This window comes from Eschrichtius robustus, chromosome 2 (genome assembly GCF_028021215.1).
Source record: "Eschrichtius robustus isolate mEscRob2 chromosome 2, mEscRob2.pri, whole genome shotgun sequence".
In the NCBI taxonomy this organism is placed as follows: domain Eukaryota; kingdom Metazoa; phylum Chordata; class Mammalia; order Artiodactyla; family Eschrichtiidae; genus Eschrichtius; species Eschrichtius robustus.
Window position 1 is genome coordinate 51,937,875 of NC_090825.1, and position 27,506 is coordinate 51,965,380.

General features: G+C 36.2%; 1 protein-coding gene across 2 annotated transcripts in view; it reads right to left on the reverse strand.

The window, feature by feature from the left end:
• The window catches only part of SGTB (small glutamine rich tetratricopeptide repeat co-chaperone beta), a 48,909-nt gene that overhangs the window by 17,325 nt on the left and 4,078 nt on the right, over positions 1–27,506 (reverse strand). For both annotated transcript variants that reach the window (XM_068535422.1, XM_068535421.1), the window contains exons 3-5: positions 20,721–20,824; positions 17,657–17,726; positions 14,008–14,107 (exon numbers count right to left, since the gene is read on the reverse strand). In XM_068535422.1, coding sequence (XP_068391523.1) covers positions 14,008–14,107; positions 17,657–17,726; positions 20,721–20,824 — 274 coding nt within the window. The remainder of the gene's footprint in view (positions 1–14,007; positions 14,108–17,656; positions 17,727–20,720; positions 20,825–27,506) is intronic.

The following is a 27,506-nucleotide window of genomic DNA, read 5'->3' on the forward strand; positions in this document are numbered from 1 at the left end:
TTTCATGATTTCAGGCCTTACGTTTAATTCTTTGATTCATTTTGAGTTTATTTTTGTATTGATATACAGTGTGAGAAACTGGTCCAGTTTTCCCAATACAATTTATTAAAGAGGTTGTCTCTTCCCCATTGTATATTCTTACCTTCTTCAATGTAGATTGACCATGTAAGTGTGGGTTTATTTCTGGGCTCTCTATACTGTTCCATTGATCTGTGTCTGGTTTTGTTTCAGTACCATACTGTTTTGATTACTTTAGCTTTGTAGTTTAGTTTGAAAACAGGGAGCATGATACTTCTAGATTTGTTCTTTTTTCTCAAGATTGCTTTGGCTATCCAGGGTCTTTTGGATACAAATTTTAAAATTATTTCCATACGAATTTTAAAATTATTTGTTCTAGTCCTGTAGAAAATGCCATTGGTATTTTGATAGGGATTGCACTGAATCTGTAGATCGCTTTGGGTAGTATGGTCATTTTAACAATACTAATTCTTCCAATCCATGAGCACAGTATATCTTTCCATCTGTTAGTGTCATCTTCAATTTCTTTCATCAATGTCTTATAGTTTCCCAAGTGCAGGTCTTTTACACCTCCTTAGTTAGAATTATTCCTACGTATTTTATTCTTTTTTATGCAATTATACATGGGATTGTTTTCTTAATCTCTCTGTTAGTCCATCTCTAGTGTACAGAAATGCAAGACTTCCATATATTAATTTTGTATCTTGCAACTTTAATGAATTCATTTATTAGTTCTAATAGTTTTTGGTGGTGTCTTGAGGGCTTTCTATATATAGTATCATGTCATCTGTAAACAGTGACAGTTTTACCTGTTCCTTTCCAATTTGGATTCCTATTATTTCTTTTTCTTGTCTGACTGACCTGGCTAGGACTTTCAAAACTATGTTGAATAAAAGTGGTGAGAGTGGGTATCCTTGTCTTGTTCCTGATTGTAGAAGAAATGACTTCAGCTTTTCACCATTGTGGATGATGCTGGCTGTGGGTTTGCTACAGATGGCCTTAATTGTGTTGAGGTATGTTCCCTCTATAGCCACTTTGTTGAAACTTTTTATCATAAATGGATGTTGAATTTTGTCAAAAGCTTTTCCTGCATCTATTGAGATGATCATATGACTTTTATTCTTCAATCTGTTTATGTGGTATATCACATTGATTGATTTCCAGACATTGAACCATCCTTGCATCACTGGGATAAATTCCACTTGATCATGGTGTATGATCCTTTTAATGTCTTGCTGAATTCAAATTGCTAATATCTTGTTGAGAATTTTTACATCTATGTTCATCAGTGATATTGGCAGGTAGTTTTCTTTTTCTGTGGTGTCTTTGTCTGGTTTTGGTATCAGGTTTTGGTGATGCTGGCCTCATAAAATAAGTTCAGAAGCATTCCTTCCTCTTCAGATTTTTGAGAAGGATAGCTGTCAACTCTTCTTTAAATGTTTGGTAGAATTCACCTGAAAATCTCCTGGTCCTAGACTTTTGTTTATTGGGAGTTTTTTTTTTTTTTTTGAATTACTGATTCAATTCCATTACGGGTAATTGGTCTGTTCATATTTTCTATTTCTTCCTAGTTCAGTCTTGGAAGATTGTACATTTCTAGGAATTTATCCATTTCTTCTAGGTTGTCCAATTCATTGGTGTATATTTGTTCATAATAATATCTTATAATTCTTTGTATTTCTGTGGTGTCTGTTGTAACTTCTCCTCTTTCATTTCTGATTTTATTTCTTTGGGCCATCTCTCTTTTTTTTCTTGATAAGTCTGGATAAAGGTTTATTAATTTTGTTTATCTTTTCAAAGAACCAGCTCTTAGTTTCATTGAGTTTTTTTCTTTTTTTTAAAGTCTCTACTTCATTAATTTCTGCTCATATCTTTATTACTTCTTTCCTTCTACTAACTTTGTGTTTTGTTTGTTCTTCTTTATTATTTCCATTAAGTGTAAGGTTAGATTGTTTGAGATTTTTTAAATTTCCTGAGATAGGTGTGTATCACTACAAACTTCCCTCTTAGAACTGCTTTTGCTGAGTCCCATAGTTTTTAGATCACTGTGTTTCAATTTTCATTTGTCAGGTATTTTTTATTTCCTCTTTTATTTCTTCAGTGACCCACTGGTTGTTTAGTAGCATATTATTTAGCCTCCACAAGCTTGTGTTTTTTGCAGCTTTCTCCTGGCAGTTGATTTCTCGTCTCACAGCACTGTGGTCAGAAAAGATGCTTGATATGATTTCAATTTTGTTAAATTTAGTGAGACTTGTTTTGTGGCCTAGCCTGGAGAATGTTCCATGTGGACTTGAAAAGAATGTGTATTCTGCTGCTTTTGGATGGAGTGTTCTATATATATCATTTAAGTTTATCTGGTCTAATATGTCACTTAAGGCCAGTGTTTCCTTATTTTCTGTCTGGATGATCTGTCCATTGATGTAAGTGGGGTGTTAAAGTCCTCTACTATTATTGTATTACTAAAAATTTCTCCCTTTATGTTAATATTTGCTTTATGTATTTAGGTGCTCCTATGTTGGGTGCATATATATTCACAATTATATCTTCTTGTTGGGTTGATTTCTTTATCATTATGTAATGTCCTTTCCTGTCTCTAGTTACAGCCTTTGTATTAAAGTCTATTTTGTCTCACATTTGTATTACTACCCCAACTTTCTTTTCATTTCCATTTTCATTGAATACCTTTTGCCATCCCTTCACTTTCAGTCTGTGTGTGTTTTTATATGTGAATTGAGTCTCTTGTAGGCAGCATGTATATGGGCCTTGTTCTTTTCTCTATTCAGCCACCCTAAGTCTTCTGACTGGAGCATAGAGTCCACTTACATTTAAAGTAATTATTGATAGGTACGTACTTACTGCCATTTTGTTAATTGTTTTGTAGTTGTATTTGTAGTTCCTCTCTGTTTCTTTTTTCTTCTCTTATTCTCTTTCCTTGTGATTTGATTGCTTTCTTTAGTGTTGTGTCTTTATTCCTTTTAATTTTTTTGTATCTGTATAGGGTTTTTGTTTGTGGTTACCACAAGGTTCATATACCTACAACCTTTGTACACTGTAGTCTATTTTAAGTTGATATTGCTTAAGTTCAAGTGCGTTCTAAAAGCACTACATTTTTAATCCTCTCCAACATTTGATGTTTTGGATGTCATATTTTACATCTTTTTATTTTGTGATTCACTTAAGTAATTATTTTAGCTATAGATAATTTTACTACTTCTGTCTTTTAAGATTCATAGTAGCTTTATAGACTGTTGATCCACTACCTTTAGTGTGTGTTTGCCTATACCAATGAGATTTTTCCTTTCATAATTTTCATATTTCTAGTTGTGGCCTTTTCTTTTCGACTTAGAGCAGTCCCTTTAACATTTCTTGTAAAGCCAGTTTAGTAGTGCTGAACTCTTTTATCTTTGCTTGTCTGTAAAACTCTTTATCTCTCCTTCAATTCTGAATGATAATCTTGCCAAGTATTCTTGGTTGTAGGTTTTTTTCTTTCAGCACTTTGAATATATCATGCCACTCCCTTCTGGCCTGCAAAGTTTGTGCTGAAAAGGCAGCTCATAACCTTATGGGAGTTCCGTTGTATGTAACTAGTAGCTTCTCTTGTTGCTTTTAAGATTCTCCCTTTACCTTTATTTTCTGCCATTTTATTTATAATGTGTCTTGCTGTGAATTTCTTTGGGTTCATGTTGTTTGGGACTCTTTGTGATTCCTGGACCTGTTTCTTTCCTGTTTCCTTCCTCAGGTTAGGGGAATTTTCAGCTAACTTATTTCTTCAAATAAGTTACCTGCCCCCTTCCCTCTCTCTTTTCCTTCTTGTACCCCTTTAATGCAAATGTTAGTACACTTGATTGTCCCTTAAACTATCCTCATTTTTTTAAATTATTTTTTTCTCTTTTTCTGTTCAGCTTGGGTGATTTGCACTACTCTGTCTTTCAGATTGCTGATCCATTTTTCTTTATCATGTAATCTATTGTTGATTCTAATGTATTTTTTATTCTAGTTATTGTATTTTATTATTCAACTCTGTTTCATTCTTTTATATTTTCTAAGTCTTTGTTGAAATTCTCACTGTGTTCATCCATTCTTCTCCCAAGTGCAGTAAGCATCTTTATGATAATACCTTGAATTCTTTATCAGGTAGATTGCTTATCTCCACTTTGTTTAGTTCTTTTTTTGAGGTTTTGTCTTGTTCCTTTGTTTGGAACATATTCCTTTGTCTCCTCATTTTGCCTAATTCTCTCTGCTTATTTCTATGTATTAGGTAGGCCACTTGTATCTCCCAATCTTGGAGAAGTAGCTTTACGTAGGAGATGTGCTATGGGGCCCAACACCATGCTCCCTTCTGATCACCAGGCTATATGATCTAAGATTGCCCTCTATGTGGGCCGTGGGCACTCTTCTGTTGTGGTGGGCTGACTACTGTGGGCATGCTGGTAGGCAGTGCTAGCCTCCAGCATTAATAGGCTGGAGGGAGGATTCCAAAATGGCAGTTCCTAGTGCCAGTCTCATCACAGTAGAACAAGCTCCCCAAAATGGCTGCTGCCAGTGTCTCTGTCCCCAGACAGACAGTTGCCTCCTGCCTCTCTGGGAGGCTCTCTAAGACCATCAGGTGGGTCTAACCCAGGCTCCTTTCAAACTACTGCCTCTGCACTGGGACCCTGAGGGTGTTAGATTTTGCATGCGCCCAGTAAGAGTGGAGTTCCTCTTTCCTACAGCCCTCCAGCTCTCCCAAATGTAAGCCCTGGTAGTTTTCAAAGCCAAACTTTCTGGGGACTCGCCTTCCTGGTTCAGAACCTCTAGGCTGAGGAACACAAGGTGGGGCTTGGACTCCTCACTCCTTGAGGAGGACCTCTGCAGTTGCAGTATCTTTCTTGTTTGTGGGTCATCAACCTGAGGTTGTGTATCCTGCCTATACCACATCTCTGCCCCTCCTCAGTGTGGCTCCTTCTTTATATCTTCAGTTGTGGAAAATCTTTTCTGCTAGTCTTCAGGTCATCCTCCTAGATATTTGCTCTGTAAGCAGTTCTAATTTTGGTGTGCCTATGGGAGGAGGCGAGTTCAGGGTCTTCCTACTCAGCCGTCTTAGGGAAGCTCCTCATACATTATTTTTAATTATAAAAGGAGTAATAGAAAGATATGGTAGTCACCACCCTAAGATATAAATTTCAGAATCACCATCAGTGGGACAGTTTGAAATTATGGGCCTCCTAATATAATGCAATAAATGGTATACAAATTATTTATGTAGGCTTCATGCCAAAATGTAACCTAAATTTAATCATGAGGAAGCCATCACACATATCCAGAATATGGCACATTCTATAAAATCACTGGCCTTAACTCTTTGGAAAAATCGATGTCATGAAAAATAAACAACCAAAAAAGACAGGAATATTTTCTAGATTAAAAGAGACTAAAGTGATATATCAAAATGCAACGTGTGGTCCTTGATTGGATTCTAGATCGAAAAACATAGCTATAGATGGTATTTGAGGGACAAGTGGAGAAATTTCAATACTAATGCTGATTTTCTTACATGTGAATGGTAGGGTAGTTATGCAGGGTATGTCTTAGGAGATATAACTAAAGTATTTGGGATCAGCAAGAAAATTTTATATGTGTGTACACACACATACACACACAAACACACCCTTGTAGAGAGACAGAGAGCAAGAAAGAGAGAGGAAGTAAACACGGCAAAGTGTTAGCTACTATTAACTCTAGGGTAAACATATATGGATGTTCATTGTATTACTCTTCCAGTAAGTTTAAATAGGTTTTAAATATGTTGAAATTTGTTTCCCTAAATATATATCATATAAAATTATTATATATAATAAATATGTATTATTTGTGAATATATATATGCAACATGCTGCCATGTGACTGTTTCACCAGTAGAAGTCTTCAAGTAGAGGCAAGTCTCCCTTCTAAAATTCACTGAATCAATTCAACTCAAAATTTTGTTGAACACCTGCAATGTGCTAAATCCAGCTCAAAATCAAGTATACAGAAATGAAGAGGCTATATCTTTGCCCTCAAACATTCACTGTCTAATATGGAAATAGACATGTAAATAAATAAATAGTATGATAAGTGCAACAGTGGAGATATCAAAGGAAGAGGCAACACAGAGAAAGATATGGTTAACTGTATGCAGAGCTGTCTAATAGAACTTTCTGTGATAGACAAGTTCTTTACCTGTGCTATCCAATACAGCAGTCCCTAGTCACATGTGACTAAAGAGCACTGGAAATATGCTACTGCAATTGAGGAACTGAATTTTTTATTTTATTAATTGTAATTAATTTACATTTGAACAGCCAAATGTGGATAGAAGCTACCATATTGAACAGCACCACTCCATAGGGCATGGCAGGGAAGGGGAGGTTGAAGAGAGAAGAAATTAAGAAAGTCTTCCCAAAAGACGCAACATCTAACAGGGTCTTGAAGGATGACAGGAATTTGCCCAATTAGATAAGGTAGGAAATACTTTATGCAGAGAAAGAAGCACATAAAAGTATGAAGAGATGTCCCAACATGGCATTTTTAGGAAATCAGTAAATTTCACGTCACATGGGCATAGAGAGCAGAGGAGAGGAATGGGGTAAGAAGAATAGTGAGGATAATAAAGTTAAAAGAAAAGAGAGAGCTTATATTATAAAAGATCTGATGTATCATCCAGAGGAGCTTAAATCTGATCACGGTATTTGGAACTAGTGAACAGAAAGCAAGAGTTAGACAATTAATTTCATATTTTAGAACGATCATTTTGACAGAAGACTGAAGTGGAGACTGCAAGTAGAAACGGGAAGCCAATTGAAGTTACTATTGCACTAGTTTAGCAAAAGTTAAGAATCTGGATGGAAGTGAAAGAGGGAACAAATGAGCTATTTGGGAGGTATATGGAAAAGGGAAACAAAGAGGAAGACTCCCTGATATTTAGCTTCAGATACTGATAATAAAACAAGGAATAAAGCAGGGAGAATCAGACCCAGAAAGAAGAGTGGGCAGAAGGAAAGAGTATGACTATGTTTCAATACTGAAAGCTTTAGCTTTAGATCACAAACTGCAAGCTGGGATGAAAGCAGATTTGTGCAGCTCACAAAGGAAAAAGGAGAGGCGTCTGAATCTGCATCCAGGAAAGGGAAGAGAAATCAGGCTATATTTGAAGCTTCTGTGAGATGCAGCCAAACACGCCAGTGCCTGAACTGAATAACAATGTGGTCTGCTCTCTCTGACCCTGCTGTCTAGTTATCAGGGCATAACTAATGAAACTCCAGCAGAACAAAACAGTCAGAGTCATCATGTTTTCAGACACCCTCGCTTTCTTTACCTTGTTAGAGCGAGAGCATGAATATAACTTGTGCTCTATTTTTATAGGAAATTAAGGCAAAAAAAAATTACAGGTACCTAACATTTCCCATACTGTATATCACATATAAATAAATTATAGCAAAAGCCTACTCGTACAACTAGGAATTACATTGTTTTTGAAAGAAACAAATATTGAAAGCCTAGAACTATGACATATATATATATATATATATATACACACACACACATATCATTACTCTTCACAACTACCCTGTGAAGCGGTTAGTATTATGTCTATTCTACAAGTGAGGAAATTGAGGCTCAGAAAGGTTTAGTGGCTACCCAAGGTCACACAGCTAGTTAGTGGCTGAACTGAGATTCAACTCTAAGTTCAACAAACCAAAGTCAAGTCCCACTGAACCCAATGACTATATGCTGCTTATGGAGGTGGAAGAAAACAAAATGCAAAACAATGAGGTCTCTGTTCCCATCTTTCTAGAGCTCCCGCTGTCACCAGCATTCCTTGGTACAATGCCCTGATGCTTCCTAATTCTGCCTTTTAAACTACGCTCTCCAACCTAAAATGCCTTCCCCTCTCCTCTGTTTATCTCAGTTCTACCCGTCCACCAAATCCACCTTCAACTCAAATTCCCCATCACATGACAGGCCTTCCAGACAAACTCTCTCCATCATGCACTCTCTTTCCCGATATCTTTAATTCCATTTATTGACTCAGTCATTGAACCACCTATCCATCCCAGAAACAGGAGATGATTCTGTGTAAGGTAATGTACTCAGCAATGAGGCTGTAAAAAAGAAATACCTGTAAGAATACAGATGGCCCCTAACTTACAATGGTTTAACTTACAATTTTTTGACTTTACGATGGTGCAAAAGCAATACTCATACAGTAGAAACCGTACTCCAAATTTTGAATGTTGATCTTTTCCAGAGCTAGTGATAAGTGGCATGATACTCCCTCGTGATGCTGGGCAGTGGCAGCGAGCTGCAGCTCCCAGTCAACCATGCGATCACGAGGGTAAACAATGACACACTTACAACCATTCTGTACCCATGCAACCATTCTGCTTTTCACTTTCAGTACAGTATTCAGTAAATTACACAAGACATTCAACACTTTATTATAAAATAGGCTTTGTGTTAGATGATTCTGCCCAACTGTGAGGCTAATGTAAGTGTTCTGAGCATATTTAAGATAGGCTAGGCTAAGCTGTGTCAGTAGGTTAAGTGTATTGAATGCATTTTTGACTTATGACATTTTCAAGTTTATCAGGATGTAACATCGTAAGTCGAGGAAGATCTGTACTGTTTAGGGACGGAAGACATGGAAAACTAGCGAGTTTAATATGAAATATCATTTCATATTATAAAGTACTTGGAAATATTTTAGACCTATAAATCATTTGTTGTTTTATGTATACAAGTGTTAATTTGAGTGTCTGGTCACTTCAACATCACTGGAAATTTCTTATATTTCTTCTATAGTCTTCCATGCATCCAACAAAAATTGGCTGAACTCTTGTGAGGCACAGTGCTAGGTATTACAGGGAATACGAATAGATACAAGATGCAATCTCTGCCCTTCAGCTGAAGAAATAAAACAAGTATGCATATAATTATAAGGCAGAACATATATGATAAACTTATATAAGTGTTATATATCATAGTAAGTGCTAGGAACATAGAATAAAAGCAAAACTAAATAATAGGTTTTCAAGGAAGGACTCATGTTGTCCTGGTATCTGAGCTGAGCCTAAAGCATCATTAGGATCCTAAAAGCCCAAAATAGAAGATTAAGTCTAGAAAAGAAAGATTCATGCCTAAGAAATATACCAATTGATTGTTTTCTAATCATATAAAAAAGTCACTTCTATAAAAAGTAAACTTTGGTTCATCCTAGCAAGTTTAACATGTGAACAATATTTTGATTAGTAATAAACTGTGAAAATGAATATCAAAAGAAAGATTTAGATCTGCTATTCTGAGCTTCCAACTTGTGGCAGTCAGCTGGCTAAGAAAAATGGCAAGGGGTAGTTGGCAAACTACAGGCTATTGAGATATTTATAACCACTAGAGTCTAAAAAAAATTCCTAAAGCTTTATTTAATATTTGCAATACATATACAAATAAAGTTTTCTAATTATTTAATATTAAATTGCATACTCTATTACTGAACTCCTCAGGGAAGAAGATACTATTTAAATGCAAAAAAGAAGCATAATTATTCATTTCAATTTAACAATAATTAAATGAAAAGCAAGTACAGGTACTGCCAAGAATCTCTTCTAATACTGTACTAATGGACATGCGACTATTAACAAACACTAATCTCATTAAAAATAAATGATTTATCTAGGCTCAGATTCATCATATTCATAGTTAAAAGTATATGGCTTATGGAGCTCTATAAATAATCAATTTTCTGATAACATTTATACCTGGTCATAACATTCTGTGCAGTATTAAATGTATTTATTTCAAGATTTCATACGCTAAATGAAAACATGTCTAGTCATCTGATTATAGAGAATAAAATTCAAACATAAAAGCAGAGCTTGGGAAATTAATCCTCCACAAATTATTTGGATTTTCTATTTTTCTGAGCTGTATTATTAGAACAGATTAACAAATTGATTTGTGCGTGTGTGTGTGTGTGAAGAGAGAAAATGTAGGTTTTCAGTATGGCCAACTAAATTCCTTATGGATCCAATGCTTCCAAAAATAACAACTCTAAATTCTGGACAAAATACAAAAAACAACAACAACAACAACTAAAGGCAGCCTGGGTGCCTATGAATAGGAAAATGCCTAAACAAACGGTGATGTGTTCAAACAACCAATACTGAACAGTTTAAAAAAAAGAACCATGCAACAACAGGATTGAATGTCAAAACCATTATGTCGAGTAAAAAAGGTCTCACACACAAGGGTATACACAGTATGATTCCTTTTATGCGAAATTCTAACAGAGACAAATCTAATCTATGGTGGAAAAACAAAACAAAACAAAACAGTGGTTTTCTTTGGAGAGTGTTTTAGGCAACTGAGTCTGAAGGGGCAGGCAGAACTTCCCGGGTTGGTGGTCATCTTCACTATCTTGACAGGGGTGGTGAGTTATATAGGTGTATGCATTCGTCAAAACTTAGTGAACAAAAAAAAAAAAAAAAAAAAACTTAGTGAACATACAGTTAAGATCTGTGCGTTTTATTGCATGTAAATTTTACCTCAAAAGAAAAGAATGTAAAATATTGAACTGTATCAATGACATGCATACTAAAATATTTAGGGGGAAAGTGTACTGATGGCTGCAATTTACCTTGAAATGCATCAAAAGTAAGATAGGCACAGACAGATGAATAAATATTGATATAGCAAATATACTAAAATATTAATGGCAAAATCTTGGTGTGGATATATGCATATTCACTGGAAACCTCTTTGATTTTTCTAAATTTTCACTAAAAAAATGTTACAGATAAAAAAAAAAAAAGAAGGAAAATAACATTAGATTAATTCAGAACAAGTCCTATGAGGCTAACATCATTTCCTTTCTATTTTACTGGGATTACCACCAGACTGGTAACTCAGAGAAAAACAATTGACAATGTATTTGGACCCCGATAAATTTGGATCTCTCTTCATAATCTGATTAAGGCAAAACCCCCAGATTGCATAAATAATAATGATAATAGTTACTGCTGTGTACAATACTCTTTACTAGACACTTTCCTAGCACTTTATATGTATTAACTATTTGATCTCTACTACAATGCGATGAGATAAATACTATTATCCACATTTTACCAATGGGGAAACTAAGATGTTAGGATAATTTGCTCAAGGTCACATACATGTAAGTGGAAGAGCCAGAAATTAGAATCCAAAGAGTGTGGGTCAGAACCCCTGCTCTTAACCACTTCCCCATGACTGCTCCCCTAGTTGACTCTGTAACTGATACAATGTCATATACGGTGCTCTTGTCAAGTTTGTGGTTGACATGAAGCTAGGAGCAAAAGCAAATACAGTACTTTACAATTTATCCCAAACGATTAAGGGACATAGAAATAAAAGACTAACAAGATAAAATCCCATAGGGATAAAATATAAGATCCTGCATTTGAGTCCAAACAACCAACTTTACCTCCTGTGACAACACTGGTGCACAGCAGGTGTTGGGCAAGAACCTGTCAAATGAATGTACGATTGAGCGGCAGGGTAGAGAGAGTGTGTGAAAAAGGACAGGCTTTAATAAAACCAAAGCAAAATATAAATTTAATAGGTAATGCTACAAAACACTAATATATAACCATGTTACCTAGAAGTAGGTTAAATGAGCACTCTGCAAGACTGTTCGAGTCAGACCAACGCCAGACATGCTGTGCTAACTTCTGGGAACTACAGAGTAATAGATGCAGGTAACCTGGAACAAGTTCAGAGCAAAAGTGTAAGATTTAAAACTGACCTATGTGAGGTACAATGGAAGAAGCTGTGAACATTTAATGTGGAGGAAAGACTTAAATGAACACAGTAGCAAACTTCAAAATGTAAGGTACTGTCATGAAAAAGAAGAATCACACTTATTCTGTAATTGTCCATAAGAATAAAAATAAAGTCAATTGAGAGAAGCTACAGGAGCTACATGGAAACAAAATCAGAGTCAAGGAAGACTTTTCTAACAGATATAACCACAAAAGAAAAGGTGGGAGAGAAGGGACTATCTCATAAGGGTATGAATACCCTAAATATGATAAAAAATAACTCAATGAACGATTGGACCAAATTAACCTGAAGATCTCTTTCAAATCTAAGAACTTACTATATAATAAAAGGTAATTTTTATAAATCTCTGTCATAAAAAGCTTCAGATTGATTAAAATAGTCATATCAGTGACCAAAATAGACTTGGCATGACAAAATTTAAACGTAAAGGAAAAAATAAAAAATAAAACTTATTTGCCAAGTCTGTAAATGCAGAGAGCTTTCAGCTTAAAAACACTGTAATAAAATGCAAAAGAAAAGATAAACAAATTTGTCTACATAAATATTTAAAACTTTTACATATGAAAAACATTAAAAGGCAAACAATAAGCTATGCAATTAGGACAAAGGGATTTTATCTTTAATATAGAGCTATGGTGTCCAGTACAGCAGCCACAAGCCACATATGGTTATTTAAATTTAATTAATTTAAATTGACCTTACATTAAAATTTTAGTTTCTCCATTGCACTAGCCACATTTCAAGTTCTTAACAGCCACTGTGGTTAGTGGCTACTGTACTGGACAATGCAGATACAGGACATTTCCATCACTGCAGAAAGTTCTATCGGAATTTTAATATTTAAAAAATTTAGTGCAGGGAATTCATTACATGGCTGATGGAAGAGCTGAGATGCCAAACAGGGGGTTGTGCATCAGTGCAGAGATTAGCAACAGCAGGAAGCCATTACCGTCCCTAAGACAGAACAGAGGGCAGAGCCCAAAACCCAATGTCACCTGGAAAAAGCTGGGACCATGGCGGGTGTCTTAGGTGCGAGCTGGAGATAAGGAGGAGAAGCAGCCCCTGCTGGATAAACACCCTGATGTAAAAAGAGGGGAAGAAATACCTAACTTCTGCCTTCCTTCTGCCCTCCAATCTCCTGCCAGTACCTCCCACGGCTGGACACAGACAAAACCCAGGTGTCAAAGGAGCCTGGGAAATACAGCCTGCAGGGGTCAGACCCTCTGTTACAAAGGGCAGAAAAGGAAAGGAAAGAAAGTCTGAGGTCAAACAGGCTGGCCTGGCACAGGTACAAATAATTTAGAGAGAAAAAAAAAAACACAAATGGCCAACATTTGAAAAATGTCCAACCTCACCAGTAATTAAATGTAAATTACAAATCACTATTAAAATAAGAATAATATTAAATTAACAATAATAAATAATAATTCAAGTACTTAGTGCTGATAAGCGTGTGGTAAAAACAGATACATTCACATATCCTAGCGGAAGAAAAGAATTTTCAAAATATTTTCAAAGAAGCCGGAACAATTTTGAAATTAGCATCAACAAATTTTTAAATGTTTATACTGTTAGACCAACTGAGTGCATTTCCAAGGATAGATACAAAGTCTAGAAAATCTTAAGTCCAGAAAATAATTTTAGAAACAAAGATGTTCATTGCAGCTTTATAATACTGAAATAAAAAGGACACCTTCAATGTCCACCAGTAGGACAAAGCAAAGTAAGGCAAAGTCAGGTACATCTATCAATTTATTAAAAAATAATACTGCTTGTTTACCAGCCACAATGAAAGGTGCTAGATATATAAAAAAGATTAAGAGGTAATAATAGACTAATTTGTATCCATTTAAATAATGTTTATGAAGGATTTCAATAAAATAAGGATGTGTTTGTGATATGCCTAGTGAATAAAGATTAATCTGAAATTGATTACTCTTACATCAAACAACATATGCCAAAAGGTTATTAGTAACAGTGGTTGCCTCTAAGTGGTAAATTTATGAGTTTATTTTTTCCTTCTTTTACACGTTTCCAAACTTTCAAAATTTTCTAAATAAAAAAACAAATTTTACAGAGCTATAAAAAACTCCTTCAGAGCTATTAATGCAAATGTTTAACAACTGTAAACCTGCCACAACAGTGCCAGTTTACCTGTTACAATAATAAACTGCATTATTTGGATCCAATTCTATCGCCTGTGTGTAACAATCCACTGCAGCAGCATAATTTTCTTCTTTCATGTGGTTATTGCCTAAAATAACCAATAGGTACAGTAAGTACAATATACAGAAAAAAAGTCTGTAAGATCAATTTTAATCATAGAAACTACAGTAATACGAAGATCAGCAAGATGATTTTTCATTCATACTGGAAATAAATTTTATATTGTACTATAGAGTTGATACCCCTTAGCTTTCAGTGTGTTTGAATGATTTTTAACAGTGGAGAGTCTTTAAAAAATTAATCTTTAAATATCTTATAAAACCAGACTTCAATAAGTGAGTAAGTGTAACAATTATGATTACCTCTTGGCAAAACCTAATCTCTTCTCACCTTCCTTGTCTTCATCTCTCTCTTTCCTTTTAGAGCTGCCCCACCCCATTCCAGGTGGACCACCCTCCACAATCACTATCTCAGTCTGGACCTGGTCTTCCATTCCTTCCCTGTCAAAACATGCACCTGCTGATGAGCAAGCCCTCAGAACATGCGGTGAGGGTAAGCTAGTGAAACTACTCATGTCAATGTCATTGGCAGATATTTTTATGTGCTATCCCTTCCAGAGATAGATTCTCTTTTAAAGAAGATTATTGGAGGTTAATTTCTAGAAAGACAGAATTTCAGATACCACAGCTAGCCCACAGCATACTGATCTTCAGGAAGGGCTTCTGCAGATACATCTGGCAATAATTTAGCTACGTTAACGACTGGTCAGCAAAATAAGGGATTTCTTGTGGCTATCTTCTGTAATCCATTAAACGGAAAAAAAATGTCACGATCACTATTAAGAACCAATGCTCAAAATTGAAATTTTTAAAACAGTGGGATTACGAGGAAGTGTTTACATCTCAAAAGCCTCTATTATTCCTTCCAGCTTTCTCTGAACCAGAAGCTCTCCTATTAGCCTTGTTTTCTTAACAGATCATTAGCTACTTAATGGGAGGAGAGTGTAAATTTGCAGATAACAGTAAGATTAAAGGAAAGACAGGTAGATAAGAGTACCTAAAATCATACAAACGTTACTTCAAATAAGAAGCAGAAATGAATATAAAGAGTGATTGCTAAATGAATATAAAAAGTGATTTCTACATAATTTCTCTTTGGTATGATAAAATGTTCTAAAATTCTGGTGATGGCTACACAACTCTGTGTACATACTAGAAACCAATGAATTCATACATGTTACAGTAAATCGCATGGTATGTCAATTATAGCTCAATAAAGCTGTTTTTTCAAAGCTAAAAAAATTAATTTAGATTTCCACCCCCAAAAAGAAATGAAGCTAAAAGGTTACATAGCTTTTATGATTAAGCAAGAAATTAACTACATTAGCCTCAGTACTTAAATAGATTTGCTTCTTCCACGTAAAAGATTTAAATTCTCCGGGTTATGTGGATTTTCTTGTTGCCATTGGGTCTTTTTGTCTTGGGATGGCATTTCTTGGGTAGCAGTAAAACCTAGTGTATGTCTTTTCCCGTAAACCACACTAAGTGTACAGATACTAAATATATATATAGCGATATTAATGATAAAAAGCTTCAAGTCAGAAAATATTCAATATACAAAAACTCAGGACACAGATATTTGTGAAGATAAATATAACTAGGCACTGCACAGCACTCTATATTTATACATAGAACTCTCCTGTCTCCTTTAATCCTCAAGACAACCCTTTGAGATATGCCTTTACTTCTGTGACATGGCAGGGAATTAGAGCAATGAACACTTCTTGGTTTTGTCTGATCTTATTGCAGCTCTTCAGAAGCAAAGCACACAAAAATATTTGAAAGCAACCTTCCAGGAAGGCACTAGCTGGCCAGAAGCCCTGATTAACTCAGGTAAGTATAACATGCAGCCTGGAATAACCTTATGCTTGACAGTCTACCATGGCCATTTGTTTTCACACGAGTAGCAAAATCTGTATGACAGTTGCTTTAACTTCATGTGTAACATGTCTTAGATGTGACATGTCTTAGTAACAAAGAATAAGAGCTTTTGGTTAAAGCCGAAAGCAGTAGGTAATTCAGTCTACCCATGCTGCCAGAGTAAATGAGCCTCACCCTGCATCCCCTTCCAACCCTCAACTTACTAACATTCATTATATCAAAACAAACTCTACAGGGAATGCAGTCTCCCAGTGTTCTGTCATGCAGAGGGAGTAAATATGAGGGACAAAAATAAAATTTCAATTTGCCATTTAGTATTAGAGCTAAAACAAGAGAGCTGCAAAAGCAAAATGTTAGTGGAGCATATATTACATCACAGAGGATTTCACACACTACAAAAGTCTAAGTAGAAGGAAAAAGAAACATCAGATTAAATTGTTTCGATTAGAATAATATATGAAAAATGCATTTGTATCTGGATAGTTCAAATGCAAATTCTTTGGGGAATACTATAATTCAAATGACAATGAGGATCTGGTTGTTACTTTATTTTACATGTAATTTACGAAAGTCCTAATTCTAAAATTTTAAGTCACTGTAGTGATAAGATTTCTTAGAGGAAATAAAAAATTGAAAACTGAAACCAGTCTATTTGTAGGAAACACAGCACCTTCTAATATAATCCAAAGAAGATAATCACACAATAGTGAAAATAAATATAGACAAAGATATTAAGACAGTGTTACTTAGGATTACAAAATTGTCTGTCTAGGTAAGTAAATCATGGTCTAACAGTACCATGGAACACTATGCAGCCATTAAAAGCAGTGATAGAGTGTAATTTATAGACCTAATAGAAAGGACCATGCCCGAGGAATAGGAAAAGCATACTCTTTTCCATATCTACCTTTTTAGACACCAACCAATTTTTTTAAGAAAAAACTCAACTGCCTTCTTCAGAGTATAAACTAAAGAAAAGGCCAGAAAATGGTTCTGAACCATTTGTGTACAGCTTCAGAACATTGCACATTCCCTAATAACTCTCTGCCTATAGGACAGGGTCTTTGTTGGCTCTCATTCACTGGTCAAGATCAGGACTCTGCCCTACAGTTCCTTAGTACAAATCTTGTAGGCCTTACCTGGCTTGCCTCTATAGCTTAACAAAACTGACATGATATAAAAACTGAACACAGATCCTCAATGGTGACGTATTTATTAAAATCAAGTATGCTCCAATAGTCCCTATTAGAAAATTTAATAACATAGTAATCAAATGTGCTAGTTAATAAATCCTTAAGTGCCATATACATATATTAAATTTCAAAGAACTCAAAAATGCTAAATATACAAAAGTTAAAAATAATACTGAAAATCATTTTCATGTCTTTGATTAAGCATAAAGAATTTGGGATCCTAGAGTACACACAGCAAATACAGTTGCAAATAATCAACCCTTAAGTGACTTGTTTTGCAAGTTTTACTCACAACAGATCTGCTTCTCTTGAAGCAAGCCATACCTATATTGTTCACAAGCCATTCTATATTTCCAGGCTCATCTCTGTTTCACAAATGCCACGAGGACTTATGACAACCCCATCTTGGCAGTATAAACCAGAATCTTACTGGGTGACAGAGTCACTTTCCCTAGAGTTTCAGAAAGCTTTACTAAGTAAGTAATTTTTCTATGAAATATTCACCTTCATCTTTTAATTGGTCAGCTTTTCCCACATCTTCAGGCACTGAGTTTGAGAGAGGCAGAATGTCATTCTGAAATTAAATAAAATACAATGTACTTCCATTTAGCTACATAAAGAGTCATCCCAGAGAACTATAAATTAAAGTAATAATTATTTAGTATATCATCTGTAAATCTATGTCATGAAATCTAACATCTAAATAACACTGTCAGCAAGAAATAGGGAAAAAGTCCCCCCACATACTTTTATTAGAAAAACAAATATATGGAATTTTTTCTAGAAAAAAATGGGCAACTGTGAATCAATTTTTTTTACTTGCTTTCACTGTATCTAGAAATCCTACTTCATAAACAAAAATAGAATCAGTATACAAAGAATAGTAATAGAATTATGCTCAAAGGATTGTTTAGTGAAAATTTTGAAACATAACGTTAATATCCGAAGAGAAAGTCAAATTCACAGGTACCAAAAAAAGCATTTATAATATGATCTTATTGTTTAAATATATGCACATACATTCACATGCACACAGGCTGAAAATCAAAGACTGGAAAGGTATACACAAAAGGTTAACAGTAGGAATATTTGGAAGTAGGATTTTCAGTCTCTTCTTTATATCCTTCCATATTGTCTAAACTTTTTAAAACAATGGTCATAGATTTATTTCCTCATTAAGATAATAAGCAGTATAAGATTCCTGTTTTTAGCACCTACTATCATCCTCAAACCTCTTTTTCAATACGGTTCAAACCAAAGTGCTTATGAAAACTAAATGAAAATTTAGAAATGTCTTGAGTGGCACTGGGAACACAGTGTATTTTTCCATTTTTGGAAGATTCTTTTTAAATTGTGTTGCTTTTAAACTTGACTCCGAAGTTCATAAATGTTTATAATTTTCAAAAAAGTATAATTTGTAGTCAATATACCTATGTACCATATTTAAAATATACTCACCATTACCTTTGTCTTGACTAAAACGTCAATGAACTTGATAGCTCTAACATTTGAAATACATTGTGCTAATTACACACAAGTATTCACAAGTACAAAATCACTATAAAGTATATGAGTTGTTCTTATTTTTAAAAAATCTTTATCAGTCAGTTTTTCTAAACATAAAGTATTAGTATAAAAAAGTATGGAATCAAAATGGGAGACTTAATAAGTAGAGATCAATACTAAAAACTGACTGTGTAGCCACTCAGGATGTAAGTGTAGTTCAAAGACTCATTACTGCCCTACAGTACTTGCTTTTAGGGTTCCTTCTACTTCAAATCTTCTAACAAGCCTAGGCAGTTTATATGTGAAAAAAGTGACTTTTGAGGGGGTCAGAAAAATGGCATATGGAAAAATGGATTATAATCCATTCTGTCTTCTAAATCCTTTTGAATTATTTTAATGAAATTGCCATAGTTTTACAATTTTGAAAATTAATTCTCATGTTCATTCAATACATTTGAGCAGCCCATGATGTGAGGACAAGTGTTATCCACATTATATAAAAGGAATGAATCCTTTTAGTATATAAACTTAATTGGGGGAAAAGCAGTATCCTAAAAATAAACTGTTTAACTTAACAACCAAGTACAATTGGAGAGGCAGTAGTTTCTTTAATTATAACAGTCTTGATGCTGCTTCAAACAAGTTTTAGACTTTCCCTGCGATACTCTGCTAACAGACGCATACGTAATGAAGCCACAGCTGTTAAATAGGAGTATTAAAGGATTGATACCACAAATAACACCATGTAGATATACTATGGAGCCTGTTTTAAGAAACTATATTTTTAAAATAGTAAGCAACAAATTTTTACAATTAAGTACAATCAGAGAGAAATAGAAGAAAAAAAAGAAGAGCTCTATTCAGTCAATCTGAGCTTCCTGGGAGGAAAAAAAAAAGTATTGATCTCTTCAGTACTAGTCAGTGATAACAGGAACTAAAGAGTGAGCAAATCCAAGTGCCGTCTCACACACAAGCCTCTCGGGCATCACGGAGTAAAGAAGGTCGACTTCTGCCACAGCCATGTCCAGCCTCTAAAATAGGGCTCCCTAAGGATGCCACAAGCTCAGACAATGAAAGAACCACAAAAACCAAAGAGAAGAAAAGGACCACAGAGACATTCCACTATCTCCTTGCATCTTGTCAGATAATTAGAATTCATCTGTTTGATGAATTAATGTATAACTGTATTATCCTTTTTCCAAGTATAAAAAGAGGGAGCAGTTTACTGCCAAATTACCATTTTCATTGCAACTCTAAGAACCTCTTCCCAACAAATTCTAGAAACAGTCTGTGCAGTATTCTCAGCAATGTCCCTGCCAAGTTGAAGTATACCCTGCATGTTTCAGCTCCTCTCCTGAGTTCCTCATTCTGTACTGAAGCTTGAATACAGAGTTAGAATAATAAAAGAGGTTCATGTGGCACCAAAATGTAATGAAAAACCACGTGGGCGGTCCCCCTGGGGCCCTAAACTCACTAGCCTTAAGATTTTTCAATCTTATAGTCCATATTTCCTGAAAAGGCCAGAAACCAGAGACCATGTAAACAGTCCTAGGGAGCAGGGATCTGAACACTTGGATTTCAGTCTTGGTTTTGCACACTGACCCTGAACCTTTCCCTGTTTAAAGAGCCCCATCAATGGCCAAATTTGATAAAATCTGCTTCAAAATGATGATGCAATTCCTGATGATTCCTTTTCTATATGGTTTCTTCCTAAACATTAAGACTTTTACTTCTAACTTGTATTTCATGTTTTCGGGGAATATCAATTCAGATGTCAGAAATCTAAAAACACCCGGATACCGTAAAGGACTTAAAAAGTCAACTACGATATATCATTAAATATAAAAGAAGGTGAGAGGATGAGAAGAGTTACTAATATGAAAATCTAAAGCACATTAAAAGTTATATTTTAGGGCCCAAATCATCCATGTGGACCAACTATCTTATACCCAGGAAGAAGTTAGTTACTTGAAGCCTGGCCCCTCAAATATTAACAATCCAACATAATACTGCAGTCATAGTTAGATAATGAGATACTAATGAGAAAACAAAAACAGCTTACCTTACAGAAGGAATTTGTGAACATTTCTGTCAAAGGCTGTGAAACTGCTAGATGTGTATCTTCTGAGCTGATTTTAAAAACTGTCTCCAAGCACTGAATTGCAACTTGAAATAAATTTTAATAGTGAAAAAAAATTAGCAACCTAAAAAAAGAAACAACCTTTTTTCCTGGTAGAAATCTGCACTCTGCAATCTGTGGTAATTCAGCATTTTGATCACAGAACATATGGAAAACTAAATGGTTCATCTGCATAAAGATTTCTGTTTATAGACCAGCTATTGAGGGAAGACAACTTAGTTTCTTATTCCTCACTTAAAGAAAAATGTTACCTAGAATATAACTTCTCAGTATTTGTATTACATCATATTCTTCTTAAAGCAGGTCATTAACAACATATTCCCCATTACCAGTATCTTGAATAAAACTTTAAAAATTATCTTTTTTAATGTGAGAAACAGAAATCTCAACCTGATTAAAAATAGTAAGAGAAACAGTCTTTGGCACATAGGAAACACTAAATATTCATCCTGGTGTACTTACTTATGTTAAAATAGCTTGGCTTTTAAAAATTCATTCAGGCATGCAAATTTACCAAGCACCTACTATGTTCAAGGTGCTGTTATAAGGTGGTAGAGATACAACAGTTAACCTAACACAAAAATCACGATCCACGTGATGAAGCTCACCCTTAATAGAAGGAGGCAGACAAACACAGTAAGTAAAGTACACGGCATGTTAAATGTTGACAGGTGCCTCATCTACACTGATGTATGGCAAGATAACCAGTATGGCTAGGGTACAGACTGGGTGGAAAGACATGGTGGGCGATTATGCTAGAACGAAGTCTGTCGCTGGATGATGAGGCACCTTAAATAATATTTTTAAAGGACATGGATTTGATGCGATGGGCAAATGGAGAGACATTAAAGATTTTAGTGAAGGAGAACAACATAACTGGATTTGTGTTTAGAACTAGAAGTCTAGTAAGAATGCTGAGAATGAATTAGAGAGGGAAGCTGAGGGAGAAAATGGAAGCAGAAAACCAGGAACCCATTTATGGGTTCCTACATCAATGACCTAAACAAACAAGGAGCCGAAACTAGGGCAAAAACAGTGAAGAAAGCATAGCCTGCCCTTTTTACAAATCCTCACTGAGGGGAATGGAGGCAGATTCTTATCCTGAGAGTCCTCTCCTTTGAAAAAGAATTCTCTTCTGGCTCAACAAGATGGGGATGTAGCCAAAATGTCCAGTGTACTTCTAGACAGTGTGGAATAGATTCACTTACATTTGTGTAGGACTTTTTTTTTTTTTTAATTCAGTTTGTTTAAACCAAAAACAAATATTAAAAACAGGTCACCCATTCTCCCATTCCCCACTCCCTGTCTCTGGCAACCACCAATCTGTTCTCTGTATCTATGAGCTTGGGTTTTTATTATTATTATTATTTATTTTTTAGATTCTACATATAAGAGAGATAATATATCTGTCTTACTCTGACTTACTACAGATCCAATTACATTTGTGTATGACTTTTAAAAGACACATTATGATCCTGAGAAAATTACCTCTATCATAAAAGAAACACTATTACTGTCACTATCCCCAGATCAATTCTCCTTAGAAAAGGGACTGAATAACAAACTGAGTTACCAACTACCAAAAGTCAAAGTGTCTTTTAGAAAGAAAATAATGCACTGTTCACCCAACCCTCATTCTCTCCCTTTCTATCCTTACTAAATAGTTGTTCTTGTACTTCAGTTGTACTTGCACTAAACACACTGGGCCACAAGAAAGTAGGCTCTCATTGCCATGAAGACAATTAATTAAAAATCAATTATTATTAATAATAATACATGTATGTATATGTATATATTTATTTTTGATTGGCATCTTTCTTCCCTGATCATATTGGTCATTTACTTTACTGTGCCATGTAGCTAGCTGGTACATGTTTCTAGTATCGTACTTATCACACATACTACATTACATGCACTTAAAACATCGGTCTCCCATATTAGACTGTCTCCTTGACGATAAGGCCTATATTTTATTTATCTTTTGACTCTAACACAGCCTGGCAAATAATAGATGCTCAATAAATTTAATCTACGACTTTGTTTACAGTGGAAGTAACAGTTTAATTTCAGAGGAAATAGAAACAATAAAATCTGCAGAAGAGAGCACTTATTCCCCCCAAAACATTAATTCACAGCCTTGTGAAAGGTGGATAGAACCCAACCGTGGCCTTAACCGGAACCAGAGTATGGAACGTCACAGCTAAACACTGACAGGGGAAAAGGCCACATAAATATATGAGGGATTTTTACACTCTAACTTGTTGAGGCAATCCAGTCCAGCTCCTTTACCTCTGCTGCCACTGACCTTAGAACACAGATCTGGCACATTCTAGACACAATCAAGTATTACTAAAGGAGGTGGCTGTTTGGGGTTTTTTTTAAACACAATTGTTCGTCTGTTTTAAAATCACTTTACTGAAGTATGACTGACATGTAAGAAGCGGCACATATTTAATGGACACAACTCAACAAGCTTGGGGATAAGTATACACCCGTGAAACCATCACCACCGTCAAGGCCACAGACATGTACATACCCATCACTTCCCAACATTTCCTCTTGTCCCCTTTATTGGGGTGTGTGTGTGTGTGTGTGTGTGTGTGTGTGTGTGTTAAGGACACTTAACATAAGATCTACCCTCTTACTAGATTTTAAGTATACAATCCAGTTAGCTATAGGCACTGTGCTGAACAGTAGGTCTCTAGAACTTATTTATTTTGCATAACTGAAACTTTGTACCCTTTGACCATTACCTCCCCATCTCCTCTTACCCCAGCCCCTGGCAACCACCATTCTGCTCTGTGCTTCTATGCGTTTGACTATTTTAGATTCCACATTAAGTAAACACAATTGTTTTGATATGTAAACTTGCTGCCAAAATGTTTAGTGTTCAACACTAACACATATTTAGAGAGATAAATGGTTTAGTGAAAAAACCTACCACAGCCTTGGAACTCAGGACGTTTATTATCATTATTAATCCAGAAAAAAAATCTAATAACCTGGGTGCAATAATTTATCTTACTTTTACCTCAAGATTTTCATTTATGAAACAGGGATTATTATATATGATCCTCCTTTCAGAAGGTTATACTCAGGAATAAATCATAAAAATCTAAAGAAATTCTATATACAATTTTGCTCCACTTTAACACCAAACAATAATAGTCTGTTTGGTACTGATAAGGAGAAGGACAAGCGAAGAATTCTCAATAATACCATATCCCATCTATATAGCACTTTATACTAAAGCTTCCATATGCTATATTACCTGCCATCACTAATTCTGATTGTCTTGACAAATCTATTAGATGGAGGGGGCAGAGAGCTCCACCTAACAGACTTAGAAATTAAGAAACAGACCAGGGGCTTCCCTGGTGGCACAGTGGTTGAGAATCTGCCTGCCAATGCAGGGCACACGGGTTCGGGCCCTGGTCTGGGAAGATCCCACATGCCGCGGAGCAACTGGGCCCGTGAGCCACAATTACTGAGCCTGTGCGTCTGGAGCCTATGCTCCACAACAAGAAAGGCCGCGATAGTGAGAGGCCCACGCACCGCGATGAAGAGTGGCCCCCACTTGCCGCAACTAGAGAAAGCCCTCGCACAGAAACGAAGACCCAACACAGCCATAAATTAATTAATTAATTTAAAAAAAAAAAAGAATACATATCTACTAAGTGCCAGAATTAAAAAAAAAAAAAAAAAAGAAACAGACCATGTGAGTGAGATGCCCAGGATCACTTGACTCATCAATTCAATTGAACAAATATTTATTGAGCACCTATCATGTGTCAGGCACTTTTCTAGGAGCTTTGTATATAACAGTGAATAAAACAGAAGAGATTACTGACTGCTTGGGGCTGCCACTGCAGTGGGGGATGGAGACGTAGACTGTAAACAATAAACTATACAAAGTAGAACAGGGTGAAGAGGATGGGAGTGTGGGGAGCAGAGCAGGGAAGCAGGCTGCAGATTTAATGGCATGCTCAGGGAAGGCCTCATTCAGAAAAGAGGACTTGAAGGAGATGGGGATATTACCATTATCTGGGGGAAGAATATTCTAGGCAGATAAAACAACTGGAGCAAAAGCCTTTAGGAAAGAGCATTTGGTACATCCAGAGTGAGGAAGCTAATTTGACTCAAGTCAAACGAGAAAGTGGAGGAGTCTATGAACAACACATCACAGAAGTCCCAGTTATATAGATCCTTTAAACAATGACTGAGTAACATGAAGAGTCACTGCAAGATTTTGAGTGGAAAAATGATGGAATCTGACACAGTCTGTTTTAAAGGATCACTGGTGGCTGCGTTTAGAAAAGTCAATGAAGCAGCAATTATAGAAGCAGAGAGACCAGTTAGAGGCCATCACCGTAAAATAAATACTTAGTTCTATCCAGGCGTAATATCAGTGGAGGTGGGAAAAAGTCAAGATATCCTTTGAAGTCACAGCCAACAAGATTTACTGAACAGTTAGATGCAGAGTCTAAGAGAAAGACAAGAGTCCAGAATGATAACAAAACTTTTGGCCAGAGCAACTGAAAAGATGGAGTTGTCATCAACTGAGTTAGGGAAGTTGTGGAATAGAACAGATTTTGGGTGGGAGGATCAGGAGTTCAGTTTTGGAAATGTTCAACTTGAGATGCCCGTTAGACATATAAGTGGAGATAGGTGGTAGGCAGTTAGATATAGAAGTCTGGAGTTCAGAAGAAAGGTCTGACCTGAGGGCATACATTTGAGAGATATCAGCATATAAAAAAGAATATTTAAGGCCAAGAAGCTGAACTGTATCATCAAAAAAGTGAGTGCAGATAATGAAAAGAAGAAGATCAAGCACTGGACCCTGGATATTCCAGGTGAGGGAAAACAAGAGGAACAAGCAAAGGAAACAGAGAAAGAGCAAACAATGAGATTAGAAGAAAACCAAAAGAGTATGAGGTATCCTGGAAGCCAAGTGAATAAAGTATATGGGGGGAGAGGGATGAGGGAACCATCATCAACTTTATCAGAGGCAGCTAGTAAGTCAGATGAAGACTGAAAACTGACGATTGAACTACCTAACACAGAAATTGCTGATAACCTTGATGAGAACAGTATGAGTGGCGAGATGGAGGCAAAGGCCTATCTGGAGTCCTTAAGAAAGAGTAGGAGATGGGACTTCCCTTGGTGGTCCAGTGGTTAAGAATCTGCCTTCCAATGCAGGGGATGCGGGTTGGATCCCTGGTCGGAGAACTAAGATCCCACATGCCGCAGGGCAACTAAGCCTACGCACCGCAACTACTGAGCCCATGTGCCGCAACTACAGAGCCCATGAGCTCTGGAGCCCACATGCCACAACTAGAGAAAAGCCCGTGTGCCACAACGAAGAGCCCACACACTGCAACAAAAGATCCCGCATGCTGCAACTAAGACACGACGCAGCCAAAAATAAATAAATAAATAAATATTAGGAAGGAAGGAAGGAAGAAGGACAGGAGAGGAATTGCAGAAAGCAAGTATAGACAATTCTTTCAAAGAGCTTTCCAGCAAAAGAGAGACAAAAAAAAGCAGGCAATATTTCAGTGGGGGGAGGGGTAGGTAGTAGTATGGCAAGAATAATTAATTGTTGTTTTTGAATTTTTAAGAAGGGAGAAAGTTTATATTCTGATGGAAATGATCTAGAAGAGATTGAAAATTTGCTCATGTAAGACAAGGAGGGTAAAATAACTACAGTGAGATCCTGGAGTAGGTGAGACAGGATGGAATCCAGTCTGCGAGTAGAGGGGTTTCAGTTAGAAAGGACAATGGATAGTTCATCTATGGTATCTTAGTCAGCCTGGGCTTCTATGACAGAATACCATAGACTCGGTGGCTGATAGTTCTGGAGACTGGGAAGTGCAAGATCAAGGTGCCAGCAGACTCAACATCTGGTGAGGACCTGCTTTCTGGTTCACAGACGGCACCTTCTTGCTGTGTCCTCACATGGTAGAAGGAGTGAGGGAGCTCTCTGGGGTCTCCTTCATAAGGGCACTAATCCCAGTAATGAGGACCCCACCTCCTAATACCATCACACTGGGCATTAAGTTTCAACATATGAATTTTGGGAGGACACAAATATTTAATCCATAGTATATGGTAATAGTTAGACAGGCAGACAGGCAGAGTATGTGAGTATAGATGCTGGTAGGTGGGTAGATGGGGCAGAGAGAGTCTGTGGAAGTTGTTTTCTTATTACTTCAATTTTCTTGATGGAGTAAGAACCAAGGTCATCAACAGAAAGTGAGTACGGGGGAGGAGGTTTGGGGTTTTGAGAAGGCATGAGAAAGTGTTAAAGTGGTCATCTAGAGAGCAAAAATATGAATGAACTTGGAACAGAGGGCAGCATTAAAGGTCCACTTGAGGCTCACAGTCATGAACTCAAAGTGGGACTAGTCAGTAAAGCTGGGTGTTTCATTCCATCTATACACAGTCACATGGATATGTGCATGGAGTAGGTGGAGAGCTGGATTCAAACAAGGTTGGGTTTTACAAGAAAGGGAGCCATATACACCAGCATGATTATAATGATCAACAATGGAATTTAAGCTGGGTAAGAAGAGGGGTGTGAAAAGGTAAGGGATCAACAGCTTGGAGGTATTGGTAGGTCAAAGAATTGTTGGGGTAGGGATTCTATAGGGAGTGAGCTGGAAAGACAGGCAGCAGAAGTGAAATGTTTAAGATAGAGATTATGGA